This window comes from Mauremys reevesii, linkage group 6 (assembly GCF_016161935.1).
Source record: "Mauremys reevesii isolate NIE-2019 linkage group 6, ASM1616193v1, whole genome shotgun sequence".
Taxonomy (NCBI): domain Eukaryota; kingdom Metazoa; phylum Chordata; order Testudines; family Geoemydidae; genus Mauremys; species Mauremys reevesii.
Window position 1 is genome coordinate 11,260,572 of NC_052628.1, and position 26,179 is coordinate 11,286,750.

At 43.6% G+C, this 26,179-nt stretch overlaps 1 protein-coding gene across 6 annotated transcripts in view; it reads left to right on the forward strand.

Moving 5' to 3' along the window:
* The window catches only part of SETBP1 (SET binding protein 1), a 326,031-nt gene that overhangs the window by 278,644 nt on the left and 21,208 nt on the right, over positions 1 to 26,179 (forward strand). Inside the window, exon 4 of one of the 6 annotated variants that reach the window (XM_039543819.1) lies at positions 18,848 to 18,920. The exons of 4 other annotated variants lie outside the window; for them this stretch is intronic. In XM_039543819.1, the coding sequence (XP_039399753.1) occupies positions 18,848 to 18,912 (65 nt within the window). In that variant the 3' untranslated portion in view covers positions 18,913 to 18,920. Of the gene's footprint in view, positions 1 to 7,015; positions 7,070 to 18,847; positions 18,921 to 26,179 lie in introns of those variants that run through there. One more of the 6 variants, XM_039543821.1, reaches the window with a different exon arrangement.

Below are 26,179 nucleotides of genomic sequence, written 5' to 3' on the forward strand. Positions count from 1 at the left end.
GAAATAAGTTTTATTGGACCAACTTCTGTTGGTGGGAGGGACAAGCTTTTGAGCCGCATAGCTCTGAAGAAGACCGCATAGATCTGCGTGGCCTGAAAGCTTGTCTCTGTCACCAACAGAAGTTGATACAATAAAAGATATTACCTCACCCACCTTGTCAGGACCATTTTCATCTATCTGGGAAAATTTTATAGATTTCAAACAGAAGTCATTTACTGATGTTCATATAATACAATGATCATAATACTAAACTCACCCAATAATATTTTGAATTCTTAGATCTGAGACAGAGAGGGAACATTGTCTAGTGGTTAAAACATGACAATGGGACTCAGGACACTACATGACTTTAAGTCAATCCTTTCATTGCTGTGAGCCTCGGTTTCCTTATCTGTATAATGGGGATAATATTTTCCTACTTTTGGAGATTTAATACAATTTGTAAAGCACTTCCCATCCCAGGGTGGAAAGCATTAAAAAAACAATTAAATTAGAAGAATTCTAACCCAGTCCTTTCCTAATTAACCTAGGCAGAAAGCGTGCCCATATTGGCTCAAATTGTTGGAAAAAGCCCTGCCAGATCTCTAGGTTAACTTTGCTCTTAGTCTTGATCTGAGATGGACCCTGCCAAGATTTGCAGAGAATCCTACCTTTTGAATCTATGGACAATAAAAGCCCTTTTTAGTGGAAGGGATTGGTTTTTTATTTCAATTATTTTGTAGCTGTAAATGTTTGTAAGGACAAGGAATTCCTTTGCACATATGCATTATTATTTGCAAAAAAAAAAAAAAAACCCAAGGCCAATCCAGTGGAATTTTGTTTTTGTCTTAACACAGTCCTTTTATTCGTCTGGGGGATATAATTTAATACTCCAGTATTAATGACAGTAAGAAATTAAACAGTTGTTTCATTCATCTCTCTCTCTCCTCTCTCGCTCTCTGTCCCTTTCTTTCTTTCTTTGCCCCCTTCTGTATCTTTATAACTACGTTTTTAAGACTGGAAATGTTTCTAAAGGTGGTGCCAGATTTTAAGTATTGGTTGTTATTACAATGTGTGGGTGGCTTTACCCTCTCCGTTTGCAGCCTCCAGCTTTTATCTGCCCCGCTTCCATCCTGCTACCAAAAAAAGAGGAATCCAAGAAAAATGAACTCATTTAGAGAGAAGCAGCTTGAATCTTTTTATGATGATGATGATGATTTTAGTTTGAAGTAAATACCTATTAGCAGGTAAACCCAAAAAGATGGAAAAAGAAAAGCGTTGAAAACTTACAACATATTCCCTAATCAATCAGGCAGGCACGCCATCCCTGTGTCTGAGTCGTGTTCTGATCTCACACTAAGCTGACTGCAATGAAGTTATTCCTAGTTTACTCCTGTCATTGAGATCAGAATCAGACCCACCCTCACTGCTAAGTATATTTAGGGCAAAAAGATGTTCTTTAAGGCTGCAGTGGAATATTCTGGGCACAGCCATGCTGCCTGTTGCATTGAAGGCATGTGAGGCAAATAGTTGCAACAGGTGCTGGGGGGGAATGAAGTGAATAAAGGAAACCATTTTGCACACATCCCTGACTACACTAAATTGAAGAGCATGAGGAAAAAGTGCATTGTATGCACAACAAAAAATGAGCTTCTTCAAGGTAAAAGGAGATGTGGTCATGACTATGCCCTTCGTGTCACTGGCTTCTTCTGATGAATGCACATGATAAATGGACAATTTCAGTGCAAAGCTAAGCCATCTCAGACAGCGGTAAACTCCACCACTCGCCATGCCTTTAACGCAGGCACAGTCAAAAGCCAAGAGCACCACCAAGGATAGCCAAGTTATGGGACAAGGAAAGTGAGGAAAGCAGGGGGCAGAGTGTGACAACAGGGTGCATAGCGCTAATCACCAGGTCATCTTGGTGACAGAGCATCTCAGTACAGGTCTGCGTAAGTTGGAGAGGCAGCACATTGACACGAAAAGTGATCAGCCTTCGATGAAAAGAGACATGGTGTTTGGTGTATTCTGTTAAGGACACAAGATGAAGTCTATTCCAGGACAGGCTTGTCCTGGCTGGTTGCAAACCTGGCGTGAAGTGCTGCCATCACCTGTGGTTTTGGTGCTGTTAGCTTTTTACTGCCACCTGTGGTCTCAATAGATTTAGGATTTTGTTGTTTTTACACAATCTTACTGCATCAGTATTTTTCTGGGATACTGACCTGTTGCATGATGGCCATTTAGATAGTCTGGAAATTTAACGTTGGTTTGTTGCATGTGTGGTGGGCATACATACAGTGCTGGCAAACCCCAGGCATTCAAAAACCCTGTGTCAGCCCCCAAAATTCCTGAAATTGGCTTAAAAATCATTAGATTTAAACAAATAAATAAATGGCGGATTCTTTTTATTTGCCGTCTGGTTTTTGAGCATTTAGGATTGACCTCAAGCTTTTCTCTGCAACTTTAATGTCACTTTTAATGGAAGCTAAGATTCACATGTAATAGCATGAATCCTGAAGCTAGAGCTTTAAGAAAAATATCAACTATTGTTAAATTCGCAATGAAGTCCTGTTTCTTGGCTACATTACATGTACTGTGTGCTTCTAGTCTTTGGGCATACTGTTTGTCTTGGTATTATTGGCAGACATCTGAGCTGAGAGTCAGTCCCCTAGTATAATGCCATATATTTCTCATCTACATTGTTAATGCAACGAGATGATTTCTCCTCTTATGCCTGATTGTTGTTGGGTTTTTTGTTCACCTTCCTTGTCGGATGCATCATCCTCTTTGCTTCTAATGACGTTGCCATGAACCATCAATGGTCTTCATGTGATGTCTTGCCCTCTTATAGTCATGGTTCAATCTTTTCAACATTTTGCCTGCCCATAGCTATGTGCCTGAAACCCTACTCTCCCACTGAGGAAAGTGACTAGTTCCCAAGAAAATCAGCATGCATTACTCACATCCTGTGATGAGAGACAGAACCACTGATTTCTTGAGTAGTTGGAAATGACACATTTGGGGTTAAATTGTGCTCCCCTGTTTTGACGCAGTTTTTGGTACATAAAATCACCCTACGGCAGAACATGCTCTTTTGTAAACTAACTGGTATGATCAGCTCCAGTCTATATTTGCACTGGGAAGTCTTATTGTATAAGTGAAGCTATTGCTCCTAGGGTAAAGCTTCTGGTGAGCAGTAGTCGCTCCTGATATATGGCAGCATATTCTATTGCCCAATACTGTTTCAACTCCAGTCAATGTACAATGAGGATGGTGATGTGGCTAAGATACTAGAGTGGAACTCGGGCAATCTCAATTCAAGTCCTAGCTCTTCTTGACCTGCTGCTCACAAACAGGGAAGAATTAGTAGAGGAAGCAAAAGTGGATGGGAACCTGAGAGGCAGTGACCATGAGATGGTCGAGTTCAGGATCCTGACACAAGGAAGAAAGGAGAGCAGGAGAATACGGACTCTGGACTTCAGAAAAGCAGACTTTGACTCCCTCAGGGAATCGACGGGCAGGATCTCCTGGGAGAATAACATGAGGGGGGAAGGAGTCCAGGAGAGCTGGCTGTATTTTAAAGAATCCTTATTGAGGTTGCAGGAACAAACCATCCCAATGTGTAGAAAGAATAGTAAATATGGCAGGCGACCAGCTTGGCTTAACAGTGAAATCCTTGCTGATCTTAAACGCAAAAAAGAAGCTTACAAGAAGTGGAAGATTGGACAAATGACCATGAAGGAGTATAAAAATATTGCTCAGGCATGCAGGAGTGAAATCAGGAAGGCCAAATCACACTTAGAGTTGCAACTAGCATGGGATGTTAAGAGTAACAAGGAGGGTTTCTACAGGTATGTTAGCAACAAGAAGAAGGTCAAGGAAAGTATGGGCCCCTTAGTGAATGGGGAAGGCAACCTACTGACAGAGGATGTGGAAAAAGCTAATGCACTCGGTGCTTTTTTTGCCTCTGTCTTCATGAACAAGGTCAGCTCCCAGACTGTTACACTGGGTAGCACAGCATGGGGAGGAGGTGACCAGCCCTCTCCGGAGAAAGAAGTGGTTCAGGACTATTTAGAAAAGCTGGGCGAGCACAAGTCCATGGGGCTGGATGCGCTGCATCTAAGAGTGCTGAAGGAGTTGGCAGATGTGATTGCAGAGCCATTGGCCATTATCTTTGAAAACTCATAGTGATCGGGGGAGGTCCCAGATGACTGGAGAAAGGCTAATGTCGTGCCCATCTTTAAAAAAGGAAAGAAAGAGGAACCGGGGAACTACAGGCCAGTCAGCCATACCTCAGTCCCTGGAAAAATCATAGAGCAGGTCCTCAAGGAATCAATTCTGAAGCACTTAGAGGAGAGGAAAGTGATCAGGAACAGTCAGCATGGATTCACCTAGGACAAGTCATGCCTGACTAACCTAATTGCCTCCTATCATGAGATAACTGGAGCTGTGGATGAGGGGAAAGCAGTGGATGTGTTGTTATTCCTTGACTTTAGCAAAGCTTTTGATACAATCTCCCACAGTATCCTTGCCAGCAAGTTAAAGAAATATGGGCTGGATGAATGGACTATAAGGTAGATAGAAATCTGGCTACATTATTGGGCTCAACGGGTAGTGATCAATGGCTCCATGTCTAGTTAGCAGCCAGTTGTGACGGGTTGGATCACAGAAACCTCCTTGGGAGCTGCCACCCAATGTGCCAAGACTACTTCTACCCCTGCCTTCCCTGCCAGCTCAGGACCCCAGCACCCTGTCTTGCTGAGCCAGACACTCCTGTCTGCTCCAACAAAGACCCAGGGTCTGAATTACTTGCCCCAAAGCTGTAGGTTTACCTGAAAGTAGCTAACAGAAGTGTTCCTGCCTTTAACACTCAGATGCCCAACTCCCAATGGGGTCTAAACCCAAATAAATCCGTTTTACTCTGTATAAAGCTTATGCAGGGTACACGCATAAATTGTTCACCCCCTATAACACTGATAGAGAGAGATGCACAGTATTAATACATACTCTGGGTCAATTAATAAGTAAAAAGTGATTTTATTAAATACAGAAAGTAGGATTTAAGTGGCTCCAAGTAGTAACAGACAGAACAAAGTAAGTCACTAAGCAAAATGAAATAAAATGTGCAAATCTATGTCTAATCAAACAGAATACAGATAATCTCACCCTTAGAGATGCTTCAGTAAGTTTTTTCCTCAGACTGGACACCTTCCAGGCCTGGGCACAATTTTTTCCCCTGGTACAGCTCTTGTTCCAGCTCAGGTGGTAGCTAGGGGATTCTTCATGATGGCTTCTCTCTCCTCTTTCTTCTGTTCCACCCCTTTATATCTCTTTTGCATAAGGCAGGAATCCTTTGTCCCTCTCTGGGTTTCCACCTTCTCCTTCCCAATGGAAAGACACCAGGTCAACGATGGATCACATGTCACTGCAGTTTGCAGATGACACTAAACTGGGAGGAGTGGTAGATACGCTGGAAGGTAGAGATAGGATACAGAGAGACCTAGACAAATTAGATGATTGGGCCAAAAGAAATCTGATGAGATTCAACAAGGACAAGTGCAGAGTCCTGCACTTAGGATGGAAGAATCCCATGCACTGCTACAGAGTAGGGACCGAGTGGCTAGGCAGCAGTTCTGCAGAAAAGGACCTAGAAGTCACAGTGGACGAGAAGCTGGATATGAGTCAGCAGTGTGTCCCTTGTTGCCAAGAAAGCTAACGGCATTTTGGGCTGTATAAGTAGGAGCATTGCCAGCAGATCGAGGCACATGATCATTCCCTTCTATTCAACATTGGTGAGGCCTCATCTGGAGTACTGTGTCCAGTTTTGGGCCCCACACTACAAGAAGGATGTGGAAAAATTGGAAAGAGTCCAGCGGAGAGCAACAAAAATGATTAGGGGGCTGGAGCACATGACTTATGAAGAGAGGCTGTGGGAACTGGAATTGTTTAGTCTGCAGAAGAGAAGAATGGGGGCGGGGGATTTGATAGCTGCTTTCAACTACGTAAAAGGGGGTTCCAAAGAGGATGGATATAAACTGTTCTCAGTGGTAGCAGATGATAGAATAAGGAATAATGGTCTCAAGTTGCAGTGGGGGAGGTTTAGGTTGGATATTAGGAAAAACTTTTTCACTAGGAGGGTGGTGAAGCACTGCAATGGGTTACCTAGGGAGGTGGTGGAATCTCCTTCCTTATATTTTTTTAAGGTCAGGCTTGACAAAGCCCTGGCTGAGATGATTTAGTTGGGATTGGTCCTGCTTTGAGCAGGGGGTTGGACCAGATGACCTCCTGAGGTCTCTTCCAATTCTGATATTCTATGATTCTAGCACAGACTTCCTGTATAACCTTAGGCAAGTCACTTAAGGTGAAATCCAGGCTCCATTGAAGTCAGTGGGAGTTTTGCCTTCACTTGAGGCCAAGCTATCACCCTTAATCTTTTTGTGCTATGGTTCTCCATCTGTACAATGGGGATACTAACCCTTTCTGTTTCTTCTGCCCTTTGTCTGTTTAGCTTGTAAGATCTTCAGGGCAGGGACTGTCTCTTATTGTATGTATGTTCAGTGTTAACACAATGGGACCTCAAACCTGGTTGGGGAGTGTAGATGCTAAAGTAATACAAATAATAACATTATATCATCTCATATGTGTGTGTGTGTGTGTATATATATATAATGTGTGTGTGTGAAATTAATATTATTTGTATTAATTTTCAGTTCTTACCATCCTGCTAGAACAAGTATCCATTCTATGTGTATGCTCTCTGCAGTGGCATGTATATATTTAATTGGCATGAATATGGCTGCAGTCACATTACTCACCAGTAACAAACCCATGAGTAACTTACACAGAACATACCAAATAAGTGCCAGCAAAATGTTATGTGAGTCCACCCCATCATGTATTTTGTGTACACCTTATATGTTACTGCGGAGGAAAAGCTCTATTTTAGAAATATTTGAGAGTATTAAGATCTTTTATTGGTGCCATCTCTGTATTGCTCTGCTTTTAAAGCCAGGCTGCCTTCGTGATTTTAATTCAGCTGTGTAGGTCTCTGGGGAAGAGGAAATTAGAGACAATTTTGAGGATAGGATTGGAGTAAATCAATTGAGTGGTAAGAATTACCATAGACAAGGTATGTAGAATGGGAGATACCTGTTCAAACCATATAGTAACATGCCACGGCCAATGTAGACAAGGCCTAAGTGACTTGCTGAAGGTCACAGGGGAAGTCTGTAGTAGGGCAGGGAAGTGAAGCCAGCACCCTGAAATGAGCCATCTTTTTGCAGACACAGACAGCTCTCCTTACATTTAGCCTTTTTTAATGTGCTTCTTTCTAACAAATGACTTGTAGTTTCCCAGAATTTGAATGAAGTGGGACAGAATAAAAGCTTAGCATTACCTGTCTACCTACGTTCCTAACTAGCTAAGTTTTATGTCTCCCTTCAGTGTCTTAGCTGAGTGCCTTTGTTTCTGAACTTTGAGTTTACTGTGTTGTGGGCACACGGTAGCTACCCAGCTACATGGTTATTTCACCAGATATCTTTCTTCTCACAAGATAAGAACACAGACTTTTATCTGTTAAGGGCCATAACAAAGTTATGCTAGTCTCCCAATAAAAATGAATGATTCTCCCTTTGCTTCTATTCAGAGGGAAAACAGCTTACACCTGAAACTAGGAGTTGGATTAACCAAACATGTATTTTGTGAAATACAAACATTCAGATTTATTTGTTGAGCCGTTCCTCAATAGTATTATATTTAAAACAGGGTGCTTCCAATGATAGGGTAAAAAATCTGACTACAGGTCATCCACAGAGTTATGGGCTTCTGTTCAGTTATTTTCTCCCCACTTCCCTGTATGAACAGAATGTCAAGATTATTTTAACTCCCATTGCTTCATAAATCTTTGAAATACAGAAATGCAATCTGGACTTTTACATTTAGATTCAGAGTCCATCCATGTAATTTTAACTTTAGCTTTTTATGTCGTAATTAATTAGCCATGAAGGGTCAGACTGGGCATACTGAATCAAAAGTGTTACAAATCTTTTGAGATGTGCAGTAAGTGGAACCTCTCCATTCACTGAGCTATTCTACAGTAGTATATTGCATCTTTCTTGATGACGTAAGAGCCTTGATTTTTGTGCTGGTGATTAAATTATGTTTTCACTTTCAAATCCCATTAATGTCTTCCGTACACCCACAAATGAATCCTCAGCTGATAGTGAAAGTATTTGGAAAGTTTCACATGCAAAGGAGATCAGCTGGAAAAGAAATTATATGGTTTTGTTTGTTTGTTTCTTTGTTTGACTCTATGGGTACGTCTACACTACGGGACTAATCCAAATTTGCATAAACCGTTTTTAAAAAAACAGATTGTAAAATCGGTGTGCGCGCTAAACACATTACAACACACAAATGGTGTGGTGTGTGTCCCCCACGGTCCGAGGCTAGACTGTGGAGCTGGCTGTGGGTAGCTATAGCTAGTTCCGCCCCCCTCCCCCCCCAGCCCCCCCCTTCCTTGGGGTGATCGCGGGTGGTTCTGGGTAAATGTCGCCACTCACTCCTTCCTCTGGGAAAACAACGCAGACAAGCAAGCATTTTTTTTCCCCTGGATTGCCTGGGCAGATGCCATAGCATGGCAATCATGGAGCCTGTTTGCCTTTTTGACTGTCACCAGTGTGTGTATGTAGATGATGACAGAGAGTGACAGCAGCATGCTTTTGCTTTTGCCACAGCCATACTGTACCATCTACCAATCCATAAATTGGTAATAAGAGAGTGGCTACCAGTCCTTTTGCACTTAATAAGATGATCGTGTCATAAGTGCCCTGCACTGTTCCATTGTTGCAAAAAAAAAATTAAGAATGACTCCTCTGTCATCAATCCTTTTTAAAAAATAAAAAAAATGAATCAGTCTCTGTCCTCCCTATGGGCAAGCAAAAGAGAAGAAATCCTGTATCAGATCCTGCAGAAATTATGAGCTGTATGCTATTCACAGGGTGCTCCTGCAACAACCCCACCTGCATTCTTCCCCAGCCTTCCTGGGCTACCCGTGCATTGTCCCCACTTGTGTGAATGAAATAAAGAATGCAGATAAGAAACAAGACACAGGACTTGTTGTGAGATATGAGTGAAGGCAGCCTCCCAGCTGCTATGTGATAGTCAGGACACAGTAAGGTGTGTGTGGAGAGCCCAGCATCCAGCATCCCTCTGGGGCACTTGAATCTGAATCTTTTTTTCACATGAAGGGGGGGGGCTGAGCTCCCTCAGCCCCCTGTTGTGTTGTGGATGGATATCTAATATACTGTACCATCTACCAGGAAAAATTAGGACCAGGCACCCTTGATTGATAGGCTGATGACGAGGACAGATACCAGTCGTATTGTACCATCAGCCAGCCATAGCGTGGGGGAGCAGGATGTTGGTGTTGGTGCTGCACCATCGCGTCTATCTGCAGCATTCAGTAAAGATAGGTGACACACAAAAAGAAGAGAGGAGGATTGTTTTCCCTTTCACTTCTGGGGATGGGGGGGGGGGGTAAATTGCTGAGCCCTGACTGACCCCTGACACACCTTTTTGACTGTTTTGGCTGGGATAGCTTGAGTCCTCCAGTCCATGAGCCATTTTGATTCTTTTTTTTCTTTCCGCGCGCTTGTCACGCGCAGAGTCGCTGAGTCCCTGCTATATCTGCTGTCTGTGGAGAAAAAAAAAAAATTTTTTTGAATTTTCTCTCTGTGATTTGCTGATTTTGCCTGCGTTACAGCGATCGTCCGCGCATCGCATGCGCTTTCTTTCTTTACACCCGTGCTGATCAGAGCTCCGCGCTGGGCAAAAGGAAAATATTCAAAAGTCGCGGGGCTTTCCTGTCTACCTGGCCACTGCATCGAGTTCGTTCAGATTGCTGTCCAGAGCGTCAGTGGTGCACTGTGATACCGCGCGGAGGCCAATACCGATCTGCGGCCACCACCCCCACCCAACTATGAATCCGATATAATATTAGCTCTCTCTCTCGAGAGGTCGGGAGGAGTAGTTTAAAGAGCCTTAAAGAGCCCTTATATACCCCTATAAGTGGCCTCCTGTGGTGGGTTTCTTATGACACCTTCATTTATGCCATTTACATTTGGATTGGGCTTGAATACAGATGCAAACTTCACCTAAATTCAGGTACATTAAGGTCTTGGATTTTGGTCTGGCCTATTACTAACAGAGGGGGCACTTGTATTGTTTAGACCCACATTCAAACTCATGAAAAGTTTGGGGGTCTTCATATTCACGGGGTTTGGATTGGCCGCCCCTCTAGCAGTAGGAAATAACTTGGTTCAACCACGGACATCTGTGAGAATCTGCTGCGCACATGGGGCCTGAGTTCTCATAGAGAGTTGCTTATGCTGGATTTAAGAAGCTATTCCCAAGTTCTGAGGGCATTCGCAGTCAGTATGAAGATCCATGCGGTTCAGGAATGTACAGGCTGTGAACTCGAGTGCAGCAGCTTGTCTGATGGTCCAGTCTTTTCAACTACAGCAGCTCCGGAGGCAATTGGCCACCTGTAGTAGCTTGAGGCTTTCTTCTGGCAGTCGGATTCTCCTTTATCACTTTCTGGTCAGCAGAAATTGCAGCACTGAGAGAGAAGAGTTCAGCATTTTACAGTTTCCAGAGAATAACATTAGCTATTGCCTAACCACTGGTCACTAAAGATTCCCACATGTTCCTGATGGGAAATGACTAACCCTGATCCTTTCCTCAAAATGAACTTTGGGGGAAGGAGAGAACTTTAGCACAGGTCAAAACAATTCTCAATTTAGGCTTTTTACTTCTTTTTTTTTTTAATTTAAAAACATGTCAGGCTGTCTGCCCGCCCATCCATCCTTTCTCACAGGCACACACATCATATGGCCTCTGTATGTTGTGCTATGTGGCAGTGAGCTTTGATGTGTTAAGTTGTTCCAGTGCAGTTCTAGCTGCACAATATACTGTGCCAAATCAATCAATGGTATAACTCCATTGGCTTCAGCGGTGTTAAACCAATAGTTACATTTGGACCATTATCTTTTATCATAACCCAGGGACCCAACTGCAGAACAACACAACTCAGGGAGATGCCGGGGGAGGGACTGGTCACTCCGACACAAATGCCTCATGGGATGGTGTAGACCGCTGTCCTCTCTGCACTGGTTCACCCTGCAGGGCAACGGCCCCACTTTCTCACCTGCACCTTTGGGGAGTCTTCTGCCCTGAGTACAGAAATAGCAATTTTCCTTGCCCCTGCACGGGGAGCACAAGTGAATAAAAGGCTCAGTGGACTTTCTGCTGCACACCCATACACTGAACAGGGCCCGCTTATATTTGTTTCAACAATCTACAAATCAAGGTTGTTTTGTTTTTAATGTAAACCACTCTGTTTTACATAAAAACAAAGAAAAATAATTTAGAGGGAATGACTGGAAAAGGTTAATGATCCTGCTTGATCCAAAGCCCACTGAGATCTCAATGGGAGTCTTTCCACTGGCTGCAAAAGGCTTTGGATTAGAAGAGAAGTGCAATAGCCCTGTAAAATGGCTGCCTGTACTTCATATGACTTACACAGGCCGGGTCTGCTATTAACCAGGTGCCAACCGCACAGGGCAAGTGTGATGACCTACAATACTGCATGCACTGTGTCTTCAGCAAACGCGTCTCGACCAGCTCGCTCAGCAGTTCCAGTTGCCACACACCCCTAGTTAAATTGTAGGCTACAGGCCCTTAGTCCCAGTAAAGTATCTCCCTATATAGTGCTCATGTTTCTCTGTCTCCCCCCACCTATCTCTCTGCACAGGTGGATATAAATATATACTGTACAGATGTAAGATCTTTGTTTAAAATCCCAATGATTAATACTGGTCACCAAATCTTTAATTTAGTCCCATTTATTTCAAACAGAGGGAATTAACAGTTGTTGGGGACAATAGGGAACATCCATATCCACCAGACCACCAACAAGGAGCAATGGTCCCAAGTTGCAGCGGGGGGAGGTTTAGGTTGGATGTTAGGAAACACTATTTCACTAATAGGGTGGTGAAGCACTGGAATGGGTTACCTAGGGAGGTGCTGGAATCTCCATCCTTAGAGGTTTTTAAGGCCCAGCTTGAGAAAGCCCTGGCTGGGATGATTTAGTTGGGGATTGGTCCTGCTTTGAGCAGGGGGTTGGACTAGATGACCTCCTGAAGTCTCTTCCAACTCTAATCTTCTATGATTCTATGATTCTAACATAAACTAGCCTCTTACAAGCCAGCTAGCAGAGTGGCCAGCTTCTCTGCAAGTGCTGGTCTATCTAGTCAGAGAATGGAGAGAGCGTCTGCTGGTTCCTTTGTGGGAGGTGAATAATTGGGATCAGTTCCTCAAAGGAAGCCTGGCCTGCACTGAAGGCAGACCTAGCACTGGCCTGGGCAGCCTGAGAAAGTACTGGTGAGTAACAGGTTTGGTGCCAGGGCAGGGGAATGACAGAACTGATTCTGGAAACCAGATAAGGAAGACAGAGGACAGACTGGTGATGGGCAAAGAAGGCACTGGTGAAGGAGGACAACATTACACTATTGGCCCATTGGGGCGAGGGGACATAACCTCCCTAAAGGAGTCCCTCTGCACAGGGCAATGTCAATGACCAAAATTCAGTTTGAGGACTAATATTTTTCCCATAGCATTTAAAGCTATTGCCCAATATTTGTATAGTACAGATCATATCCATGCATATGGATCCGGAAGGGAACCCATCATAGCTTTGGGTATCAATTGTCACAGCTAGGGCTCACCATGTGACATTGCATTGCATGAAGTTGGTTGTCTGACATTTTTTCAGCAATCTTTGGTCATGATGGGATGCCATCCCCATGTGATATTGAAGAGGTCCTTTCTTCCTAGAGTTTGGTGTGCTGCTGGGAATAATGAAATGTCCATGTTCATTCTCATATGATAAAACCTGTACATGGGGAAAAGTCCATCACAAAAGCTACATGGTGAATAACATGACATGAGCCACATGCAAGTTATTTATTTGTTCCCATAACATAAGAACTAGAGGCCACCAAATGAAATTAATGGGCAGCAGGTTTGAAACAAATAAAAGGAAGTTCTTCTTCACACAGCGCACAGTCAATCTGTGGAACTCCTTGCCTGAGGAGGTTGTGAAGGCTAAGAGTATAACAGGGTTAAAAGAGAACTAGATAAATTCATGGAGGTTAAATCCATTAATGGCAATTAGCCAGGGTGAGTAAGGAATGGTGTCCCTAGCCTCTGTTTCTCAGAGGGTGCAGATGGATGGCAGGAGAGAGATCACTTGATCATTGCCTGTTAGGTTCACTCCCTCTGGGGCACTTGGCATTGACCACTGTTGGAAGACAGGATACTGGCTGGATGGACCTTTGGTCTGACCCAGTATGGCTATTCTTATACTGATGTTTCAGCCCAAGTTCTCTCCAGATGTAGGGCTAGTCTACAGTACACCAGATTTTTTATACAGCTATACTGGTACAGCTATGCTGGTAGAGTCCTCTAGTGCAGATGCAATATATACTGACAAAAGGAGTTTTCTGCTATCATAGTAACCCCACCTCCACACAACACTAGCTATGCTGACAGAAGCACTCTCCTGTCAACATAGTTGCATCTGAACTGGGTTTTTTTTACTGCCACAACTATGTCAGTTAGGAGGTGTGTGTTTTTTTTCCCCACCACTTTGACTGACATTGTTTGAGACACCTTAAAGGAGGCCTGATTTTCAGAAAGCAGGTGCTCAGCACTTCCTTGTAATCAGGCGTCTGAAACTGGGCATCTAAAAATTAAGGCACCCCAAATAACAAGTTACTTTTGAAACTCTTAGTCGTGGGGAGCAAGTTAACCCAAAGTCAGAAAAGGTTCATAACAGGGAAATCTATTAGACTTAGGAACACTCTCCCAAGGGGAGTAATGGAAGCCCAGTCATTTGGTTCATTTAAAATTGAATGTATTGAACCACCTTGCTGCTGATAGAGATGGACTAGCTGACCTAATATGTCTTTTCCATCTCTAATATCTATGATCTAAACTTGGAATGTCAAGACCCACCAACACACATGCACACGCTTTCAAAGAACACACCCGCAAAATGAGGAACAGCGTTTTTAGTGGGCAGGCGAGTTGTAACCACAAGCTCCCCGGACATTCAGTTGTGGCTTTGTCTCTTTTTCTCTCCAGCTTCTGTGCAAAGACATTTCCCTCTCTAATGGCTGCAAGGGCTCAGTTCTCCCATTTCTGAACTGAGGCCTTCTTATCTGTGAGGAGAAAAGAAAGAAAACAGAGAAAACACAGCCAGAGAGAGTGGAAAGGGCACTATACACGAAGCACTGGGAGATCAATAACTGCCTTGGTACAGTGAGAGACTGTAATACAAGTTTCAAATAAATGACAATGTTCATTTCAATAAGGAAAATAAACATTAAGTTGGATTTGTGGACATTAAATTTCAGACACAACCTATTTTTTCCTCTCCCCGTAACATGTTTTATGGAGTCTGATTAAAGAACTTGCCTTTCAGCTCAGTGGCGATTGTTCAAGATATTCAGGGTCTATGTGTAACAAAGGTTGTTTTCTTTTTTTTCTTTTTTTCTTTTTTTTTTTTTGGTAGTTCCATTCATTTTGCAAACCAAGCAAGATTGTTGCAGAAGTACTGATTTTTTTTGACTGTACATTCACCTAGAAAGTTTGATAATTATTGTGCTTTAATAATCAAATAAATACATCTGTACAGCTTGTTTCAGTTTAACATTTGGAATGGCATGGGATCCTTCCGATTTAAAACTGTTATATAAATTCAGAGGAAACCAATTAAGTGGAAAGCAGATTTCACTATGAGGAGAGTTGGTAAAAGGCCCTCTCATCCCCCGCGCCCCCTTTTTACACAACAATATGCAAACAGAGCCTCTATGCACATCCTGCAGTTGCAGGGGTCACTGACAAATGTAAGGGGATCTATATGATGTGATATATTCACGCCTACTAGAGAACACTTGTAAGAATACCAGCTCCTCTTGGATCCTACAGCCAGATCAAGAGCCACGGGTTATACTTACCCACCTTCCACAACTTTGCAAGTACTTTCAGTTTTTACTAAGAACAGGTTCATTTTGCAGCAGCAGGTGCTGACTGCGAGGTCCCCATGGCAACCCAGGTGAATGTGAGGTTAGCAGTTCTCCTGAGGGTCAGGAGACACAGTGACACATGTCACATGGCCTTCGGAGCCCCCTCTCACTGTTGTAGTTTCTCAGCAGCATGATAACAACCAGAGCCCAGTCAAGTACATTGCAGGAGAGTGTCTGTATTGTGTGGGTTTGATTTTTTTCCCCATATCATAGGCAGTCAGGTCACTGCTGGTACAGATTCACAGAGCCCTACATAAATGCCTTCTGGTTAGCTGCAGGAATGTAAGAAAGGATTGTCTTCCATTGCCTTCCGGTCCAGAAATTCATTGGACCCTCTTCTTCCTCCTGAAGTACTTCCTTAACATAAACCAGTAGAGAGAAGCACGCTTTTCTTCTTATCTATATATTCTTAGGGATTTCCTCTATTAATGACCCCCACTGCTCAAAAACCATGTCAGGCCCCCCAAAATTATGAGATTGGCTATTTTAATAAATGATAAATGTTTTGTTCTTTTTATTTGCCTTCACGTTTTTGAATCTTTAAGCTTTTCTCCACCATGAGGACCAGAAACTTACCTTTTTAAAAAAAAAATGAGTCCAGAAGTGGGAGATTTAGGGAAAACATCATATATCACAAAACTTGAGATAAAATTATGATAATTGGCGTAGCTGGTTTCTATAGCATCCATGTCCCTAGGATCTAAGCACGGCCATATTGTCTAAGTATTAATCAGAACAGGCTGTCCAGTCAAAGGGACTTCCCTTGAAACCTTCAACCACTTTTATTAGCAATGGATTTCCCAAAAGAATCTGTCATAATGGTTTCTGGGTATATGGCTCACAGTTCATTGGTTTTCACTCCATTGTTTCCAGTTCCAAATATAGGGTCCAATTAGGGTGACCAGACAGCAAGTGTGAAAAATCGGGACAGGGGGTGGGGGGTAATAGGAACCTATATGAGAAAAAGACCCAAAAATTGGGACTGTTTCTATAAAATCGGGACATCTGGTCACCCTAGGTCCAATATTTGAAGGTGCTGGATGGTTTCTCCAAAACATAGCCCAGTACATAACTCCTATTATCTGCCATGGGGATTGGACAGGTCCTTGTCTGAGGTGCTCAGAAGTTTGCAAGGTCAGGCCCTTAATCAGTAGTTACTAGCTTCTGAGATATGGGTTATTCTACTTCAGTGCTCATCTATCAAACTTTAAGCCCAGGTCTTATCAGAGTTCTCAAGACTAAGCAGGGTTGAGTCTTCTTAGTACTTGGGAAAGATGCCACTGAGGTGACCAGGATGGCATGAGAATTTGCTGTTGGCAGTTCAGGGGGTGACATCTTATCCTCTGTATCAGTGCTAAATCCTCACTTCAAGTTTGACATTAGGAAGTATTCCACCACTCAGAGTGCCTTTTTTTTTTTTTAGATGAGTTGCTAAATGTCTTGCTCAGTTATAGTAATTAAAAACCCCATGGCACTTTTTGTGTATTAATCTTTGCATATTGGCTAAACTAACCTTTGCGTGGGACATTATTGCAAATTTCCCCTCCATCTTCATTTGAAAGAGATTCTTCATGGCACCAATTACAGTGGCATACACATGCATATTCAAAAATGTTATTAAGATGATAAGAAAAAGTGAACGGTACAGAGTTTAGGCATAAAAGTTTCTGGTTATCAGGGAATAACATACAGAGTATCGAGGGTGCAAAGTTTGGTTTAAAATCAGGTGGCATAAGGAATACATAATCTGCAATATCCCCGATTGGAGGTAAAAGGTTGATGGGTCAAAGTACAGACATTGAGATATGAGGGTATGAAGTTCAAAAAAGTGGCTAAGTCCGGGTGTGGAGTATAATGAGTGGATATGATGATGAGGATGGATTGACCCTCATTTGGTGAGATTTAATGTTCAGGGAGTTTATGGTTCCAGTTCATATGATCCAACAGAGAAAGTCTCTTGGTCCTTTTCTCGTAGTCGAAGAACTATGTCACTCTGGCTCATGCCTCCTGGTACTGTTGGTGGCCGGTGATGTGCTCGATGTAGATGTCCCTAGACCATCGGATGGTGTTTGAGACCATGAGGCGTCACATGAGCCATGCGTAGCGTCGACTGATCCCGCAGGTCCGCAGCACACGCTTGTTGCAGGGGTCCCAGGCGCCCAGGGCTCCGACGATCAGGGCGTCCATCTGCAGCTCGTAGCCCTTTTGCTACACTCAGATACTACAACCAGAGACATTCAGTAGCAAAAGCACAAGCCCTTTGCACTTGAGCTACATGAGTTACAGCATCAGCTGGTATTACGTACAGTAGCTATCCCTGTTTGTAGGAGAGCAAATTGCACTCCTGGAGCCAGTATATTACATTTGCTTCCTCTTCCAAATGGTTGGTGTGGTGGTGTTATGCACCATTAACAGCGGTTGCATTCTCCCTGCGGATTGCTGCATTTCACTGGGGCACTGACGTGATTCCAGTATTTGTCACCACTGCAGAGTTCATTGGAATCCTTCAGGATAAAATGAACAGTATAAATGCAAATTGTTGTTGTTAATATTAGAGAGGTCTGAGATAGAACTTTAGAGCACTTCAGGTTGTTTTTTGTCTCATTTTATAGGATTTTTCCTGAACAACATATAATAAAAACATAAAAAGCAATCAAGGTGCTTTTGTGGGATGCACATTTTTATGATATTATAAAATAACTTTCCAAAATAAGTGTAGAATCTCATAACTTTGCATTGGGAAAGACCTGCTACAATAGGCCATCCAATCCATTAGTGCAGTATTTCCCCTAAATTCTGTTTCCTGGTGTTCCCTCCAGTCAGTGTGCTAAGAATGCTGTAATAAAAGCCCATTTGTATGACTATGAGTTCATTGCATAGACCCCCAAACCGGGAAAAACTAACATTCAACGGTTCAGCTTTGCAGTTGCCCTTATTTTGATAACACTTCAAGCAAGCTGTAGAAATACCAAGTCGCCTCAGGGCAGGGAGAATTAGCAATGGCAGAATCATCCCAAAGACTGGCTGCCTCTTGAAAACAAAAGTTGGTTTGAAACTGGAGGGTTTGGGAATCAATAGCTGATTGTTTGAAAGGGGAGGCCACTAAGTGCCACTGCAGTTGAGGGTCAGTTGGCATTACAATTATATACCATGTTTCTCAGAGGTCTGCAACATACCTGTTTTAATTCACAGACTGTATAATGTGCCACACAAGTTGCCCGGGAGATTTTGTTTTTCCCTAAAGGAAAATATATGTCATGGGGGAGGGAGAGGCACCAGGGAGTTGGCACTAAATTTAGACCCTTTTGCTTTTATTTTTAAACTGCTTCCGCTCAAATCTTGTTTAGCCTTAATAAAGACAATCCTGTAGCCAAATCTCTGATGTCATGCACGGAGATTTAGCCACATGAGTCTTGCCACTGTCAGTGGAAACACTCTCACTAAATCTGCGCACTTCACGCTGGTGATATATGTGTTTGTCTTATTTGTTCACTTAGGGGCCAATCCAAAGCCCACTGAAGTCAATAGGAGACCAGCAATTGATTTCAGTAGACGTTGGATCATGCCTTAGGTAGAAGTGCTTTACAGTCTTTATGAAACACATTCCAAAATCCATACGGATCAATATTTGGAAAAGATCTCCCAACCCAATATAAGTAAAATCTTTCCCATTGACCCACGAGGGGATTCCATTGACAGTTTTTGTTTGTTTGTTTCAGAGCTGCTAGGTAGATACTCTGGCTATTGCCTGAATGCATACAGAAGACTGAGCAATCCACAGTAGATTCCCAGGTAAATAGAGGGGGGGGAAAAGTACAGGAAAGGGAATTGGTATGGGAAGGGGAATTACAACCAACAGCAAAACCCTCAAAATATCCCTTTGGACCACTGCTCTTTTTTCCATGTGGGTCTGATATCTCAGCACCCCATTTATACTGCCTCTTTGGTCCCTTTTGTGATACAGCGTGGGTTTGTGGTCACTTTTTAAGTGACACTGGATGAGGAGCCTGGGTTTGTGGCTTCTTTGGACTTTGCTGTGTGAAGACGGTGCAGTGATTCAATATGAAAATGTGTATCATCTAGGTGATAAAGAATCAGCTGGTAAGAGAGCTTCTGAGGACTTTTTCCTTGCAGTTATAGTAGGGAAGTAAGGGGCTCTATCAGTGCCTTGCTCTAGCTGAGCATCTGCTGTGACATTCAGAACGCCAAACAGAGAAATTCTTTTATTATTATGGCACTTTGTATCTGCACTTTGGGCTCAGTTTCACTCCCACAGTGGAGAAATTCCCCAGTGACTTTAATAAATGTTGGATCCTCTCTTTGTGGATCCAGTTACCAAAGGAGTTGAGGCTATTTTGGGAATAGATAATCTTTATCTAAAATGCCAATAAATATATTTGTGGAGTAATGCATAAAGGCCAAATTCTGCCTTCCTGAACTGTGCATTCATGAAACCTCACTGAGATTTGACTGCAGTGACAGTATGAAATTGCTCAGTTACCCTGTCTGTGAAATGGGGAAATACTGCCCATCTCCTGGGGGTATATGAAGCTAAATTTGTTTATGAGTCTAACATGGGGGTTCTCAAACTGCAGGTCGGGACCCCTCAGAGAGTCATGAAGATATTACATGGGGGGTCATGAGCTGTCAGCCTCCATCCCAAACCCCGCTTTGCCTGCATCATTTATAATGTTGTTAAATGTATAAACAAGTGTTTTTAATTTATAAGGGGGTCGCACTCACAGGCTTGCTATGTGAAAGTACAAAAGTTTAAGAAACACTGGTCTAATGTGTTTTGCATTGTTCATATGGGTGATACTAGACATGCACAATATTATTCTTAAACTCCAGGGATTCAGTACAAAATGGGACCCAGAGAACCACCACCGGATTTTATTTCCCAAAACAAAACCCTGATCAGTGAAGTTTTGCAGAACAAAAACAACCCCTTTTTGTTCACCTCACTGCACGCTAATGGGGCCCCCGGTGGTCTGTCAGCAGCGGCTCTGAGACAAGCCAGAAGGGACCCTCTCTCTGGCCAAGCTATTAGGAGCTGTGCTGAGCTCGTCTCAGCTGGAAGTCACTCTTGCATATCTTCCATTTTTAATGCAACACAGTGGCTTTGGTTCGCTTTCACCACTGCAGCTAAATACATAAACTGCCAGAGAGAGATTTGCAAAATAGTAACACTTCCTCAGCCCTTTAAGGGAATGGGGAGGTTGCATATCAAGTCTGAGATGAAGGGCTTGGGCCCAATATCTGTATTTAATTCAGTGCTGTTCTTGCCTTCCGATCTATTGGTATTGTTAATTTAAATAAAATCTAGTCCAGTCTTGAATTGGAGCCAGGCTGCATTACTTTGTAGGTCACTTTAGTTCCTTGGTACTATTGTCGCTTCACCGTGTAAGCTCCTTGGAGCAGGGACCGTCCTTCTCTTCTGAGTTTGTACGGTGCCGAGTACAATCAGATTCTGGTCCATAACTAGGACTCAGTGGCACTACGGCAATATAATTAATAATAATGCAGCGCGACACCAGCAACTCCCGGAAAAGTGTAGCTAGTTGGATTGTTACGGTTGTTCATTTATTTATTTGCATTGCAGTAGTTCCTAGAGGCCCCAGTCAGGGATCAAGGGGAGGTACTGGACACATAAGTCATTTAAAAAAAAAAAAAAAAAGACAGTTCCTGCCCTCAAAGACTATACTACCTCAGCATAATTTATTTAAACAAGCAACTTTCCCCCTCTATAATACCTAGTACTTATCCCATCCCAGTGACTTAGGTAACTGGTTATGTCAATATTACAGATATGGGAAACTGAGGTGGGGGTGGTCAACATTTTCAAACCTGGGTGCCCAAAGTTGGCCACCTAATTAATAGCCTGATCTGGACAGGTTCTGTCCATCAGCAGATCCCATTGACTTCACTGGAGGTTATAGGCAGTCAACGTCTCTGAAAATAAGGCCCCTTATTTAAGTGTCTCCCATTTGGTACCCACATTTCGTAATTTTGGCCTAATTGTCTTGTCCAAGGCCTCAGTGAAAGATTTAGTGATTAGAACTTGGGGCAGTCCCTGAGTCCCATGCTTAGACTCCATGGGCATGGTCCAAACCCCACTGGAATGAACAAAAAGCTCCTATTCACTTAAACAGGCTTTGTGTCAGACCCTTAGCTCACATTTTACTCCCTCAGGAGCCAATCCTATGAGGTGCTGAGTGCTTTCTAGGTGGTGCTGGAGTCCAGGGGCGCTCAGGACCTGTCACGAGGCATCCTGCGCCTTGCAAGATTGAGCTACGAGTCGCGCTTCGCTTTCTTAATCAAAATTGCTTTGGGGAAAAATAAATCCTTCCCCAAAATATGCTATCTTTGAAAAACCAATCTGCCTGTGCCAGAAAGGCTATAATTGAATCCCAGCTGAATGCAGTTGCTATTGGGGTGAGGTGCCAACGTCACGAACAGCATCTGGGAAACCACACATAAAGCCGCGCAAGCTAAGGAGTGATTAAAAAACCCCAACATGAATAGAGAACAGTAAATAGAACGTTTGAGGCTAGAGTGGCAGCAATGGAGAAAATGGCAGAGAAGTCTAGCTTTCCAAAAACCTCCGACTCGACAAGCACCCAGCAGATTCCCTGCAACAATAACCTTTCTACATCTTTGTTCTTCAACGTACTCCACTTCTAAGTATTAGCCCGAGATTGTTTACTTCTCCTCCCCAGCTCTCCAAGGGATATGATTCACACGTTTTCAGATTTATTTGAGCAAAATGCAATAAATATGCTGCTTCAATTTTAACTGCTGGAATGTAGCCAGGTTTTTTAATGAATCTGGCCTGTGCTATTGAAGTGGAATCCAGGATCTCAAAAGCACTGGGCACTGTTAGATTATACACACAGACACACACACACATCTCCCCCCCGCCATCTCCTATTCCCTTGGGGCTCCATGAGTCACATGAGACTGCAGGTTTTTCAGATTTGGCTCTGGTTAAAATTAGCAAAAGCCTTTATTATTCAAGCAGGAGAAGGATTCCAATCACAGCTGCCTAGAACTGCCATATTTTTGTTGGATTTGCTGCACCAACCTATTCAGTTTTATCATCTGGTTTTCTTTGTTTCTCTAAAAAAATAATAACTGGGTTTCATCCTGTCAACACTGAATTTTAATCACTGGTGCATGAGGAGCATCACATTAATTTGTAGCTGGACCACTGTATTTTTCTGTGCAATGGGCATCCTTGTGATTTTAGCCTTTTATGTAATATTCCTTAGCAAGGGCACATTCAGATCTCCAGCAATCAAGAGACGGTAGTTTGGTGAAGCTGATATTCCTGATCAAAAGAGAGGTTTTTAAACAGCTTTAAACAAATCTTTCTTCTTAATTACTAGAACTTCATAGCTAGTGGAAAGGGGATTTTAGCAACCAAATGTATGGGTACTGCATTCAGAAACATAGTTATACGTAGTTGAACCCAAATGCCTGATTAGTGTACCCTGCAAGCAAAAACATAGAAAAAAGCATGCATTAATGATTACAAACGTGAGTAGCATTGTTTGGGAGCACGGCCGGGGACTTGTGTATAAGTATACAGAGAATCAGTTTTCAGTTGTGCCTAGTGCCAAGGCACATGGGGGGATGGATAGCTCAGTGGTTTGAGCATTGGCCTGCTAAACCCAGGCTTGTGAGTTGAATCCTTGAGGGGGCCATTTAGGGATCTGGGGCAAAAATCTGTCTGGGGATTGGTCCTGCTTTGAGCAGGAGGTTGGACTAGATGACCTCCTGAGGTACCTTCCAACCCTGATATTCTATGATTCTAAGTTAATCAGGGAAATACATAAAAAGGAATAAAATGTTGTCTGGCTAACACATTAAGGACCAGCTTTACTGACTTCACTGGGACTACTCAAGGTGCTAGCCATCATGAGTAAGAATATTGGAATCTATCTCTAAGTGCTGAAAAAAGACAAGGCTTTGTAGCACTCTTCAGTCCCAGCTGTTACCTAGATGAATTGTCAGTCTGTTGTGCAAAGTGAAGCATTTCTTCATGATAACATTATTAGATCATTGCTATTCCATGGCCTATGTCAGCTGAGTTGGTGGTCTCAGACCAGTTCCCAGCAGACAAGAGTCCAGACTACAAAATCCCCACCACATGTGGAGATAAGGGTCACCCTTGCTGGCAGCAGCATCAGAGAGATGCCACGTGAAATGGGCATGAAAACACCTTTCTCCCCCAGAAATGATCTGTCCAGAGCTTGGGGGTGGGGGTAGAGGCACATGGCTGGGGCATCATGGAAAATCGGTCATGCTGACTGTGTCAGGCATCATTCTATGGATAATCTGGGAAGCACCAAAATTCACAGGGATTTGTATTTATTTATTTGTTTGTGTGTTTTAGAAAGATGATAAAGAGCACAAACAAAAGACAGGAAATTAAAATTTATGTAAACACAGTGGTTCCCAGAGCCACTATAAATGAACCACATTGCACATATAGAAGAAGATATAAAAGTTAATACCATGTGTAGCAATGCCAACCATTGTCTGTGCGCACTTGGGACCAGGTTACATTTGCTGTGGGTCCCATCATTTTGAACGTTTTGACTTTTATGCTTTTAAAATCTGAAACACAACATTTCACTAATGTCAGGGCGGAAGAGGGGGTTTGTTTGACGGGGGAGTGGTTATTTGCAGCGAGTGAGCCACAAATTATGGCTTTTTGTTTGACAAATACTGTAAACAAAAGCGGCATCCTGGGCACCCAAAGCTTTTTGACCCGTCTTGCTGGGAGGGTATTTGTACATACTGATTTAATACCAGCAAAATAGAGATCCCAGGAATCAAGAGCAATCCAGACTCTCCTATTGCGATAGGGCAGCCTATACTAGAACAATGAATTACAAAGTGATGCCAATTACATTGCTCTTCTGCAAGTAAATGTGGGAGTGCTGGAGGGGAAAATTAGATGCTTGGGAACCGCACGTTTAAAACCAGGCAGGGCTCAATCAGCTCTTTATCTTTTGCAGGTAGCTACCTATCCTGGCCTTGCTTCTCGACTCTCTGGAGTAGTCCTTTGCAACGTGGGTGTCAGATAATACCAAATCCCTAGGCAGGATGTTGCATAGGTCCAAACATTTTGTAGTTAATATGTGCACTTCTGGACTCACAGCACCCTACCTCCCAAACTTCATGTCCACCTGACCCCAAGGTCACTTCTCGTATTCCTCCGTTCTAAGGACTCAGATCAAAGAGATATCCCTTGTGTCCAAGGGAGGAGGCAGCGGAGGGTCAAGCCGATTGAGTTCCATAAAGATTGCGTTCTCGGTGTGTGTTTGTGTTACGGGGTCCTTTATGATGGAACCTTAAAAACTGGAATGGGGGTCTTCTCTGTTTACCCAGAGGGTACCTAGAGCAAAAGTTCTCAACCAGGGGTACACGTACCCCTGGGGGTATGAAGAGGACTTCCAAGAGGTACATCAACTCATCATTTGCGTAATTTTACAACAGGCTACATAAAAAGCTCTAGTGAAGACAGGAAAAACTAAAATTTCATACAGACAAAATGAGAAAGTAAGGAATTTTTCATTAACAGTGTGCTGTCTGATTTTGTAAGCAAGTAGTTTTTAAGTGAGGTGAAACTTGGGGGAACACAAGACAAATCAGACTCCTGAACGGGGTACAGCAGTCTGGAAAGGTTGAGAACCACTGCATTAGAGTTTACCTACACTAGCCTCATGGCTAGAGCTGGCAGGAAAATGGAAATAGGTTTTGGCCGAAAAAATTGTCCCCGTTTTTGGTTGAAAATTTCAAAATGTGACCATTTTCACATCACTGTGCTCATGGCACTTTTGCTGAGAGCAGGGTGTACCTTGGGCTGTTGGCAAACATTTCCGTATCACCGCCTGTAGTTTGCTCGGCTGCGACATCGTTTCAATGGCGCAGCGAGTGTGGTTTCTATAGATGCATATGGTAGGGCTGCCACCTCTAAGATACAAAAGAACAAACGAGGACAGCTGGGAGGAGCCCCTAAAACTGGACAAATGGCAGTGTGTACTGAGCACTCTTGCAGATTTCTCAGGACAGCAGCCATAGGTGTTGACTTTTGGTTTTGCCAGTGGGTGCCCCATACTGGCTCTGCCCCCTCCTTGAGGCCCCGCCCCCATTCTGCCCCGGGGCCCTCTTCCTGCCCCAGGTCCTCCCCCTCCTCCGAGCACCTCCCACCTGCTGCGGCTCGCTCCTTTCTGCCCTCTCCTGCCTTAAGGGCAATGGGAGGGGAGGGGGCAGAGAGGAGCGAGTGGCGGGGCAGCCCCACTCTATAGCTGACACGCGGGGTAGCCCTGCTCAGCAGACGATGAGCGGGACGGCCTCGCTGAACACCTGTTTGGGGAGCACAGGGCTAGCTGCTGAACAGCTGATTGGTGACCAACCCCCAGGCTGCCACAGCAGCAGCCCTGGCCAGTCCCATGGGTGCTGAACACCCCCTATTTTTTCTGCGTGAGCCCCTGTGCCTGTAACAGCAGCCACCGAAAAGGGATGATCCTAGGGAAACCTGGACAGGTGGCAACTCTAGCATACAGGCCAGGTTGGGACTGGCTCCTGCTCGGGTGTTTAAGGACTGTGGGGCGCGTCCTGAAGGACTCACTACACTTGCTCTTCCTGCCCACTCCTGATTCTTCAGTACGGGGACTGCTTCCTGCTCTCGCTCTTGGGGTGCAAGCTGGCGCAAAGGGGGCTGGGAGGGAGTATTAAGAGCTCCCTGGAAAGACGTAGACATAAGAAGCCGTTTGCAATGTGCAAGTTTTTATTGGGCCTACAAAACCCAGCAACTGTGTTCTGTATTCTTTACATATGGCGAAATCTCTCATGAATAGGGCACTCTTGTAATAGGAGGCAGGGCTATGGGTGGCCATACAGGAGAGTGAAAGTCGTGTCCTGTAACAGGATTTCTGCTCCCACTGCACCCTAGGCAGGTCTGGGAGGCATTGTACATCACTGAGGTAAAACGCCCCTAGTGGTCATACTTGGGTGCTGCAGTTGTGCGCCACCAGCTG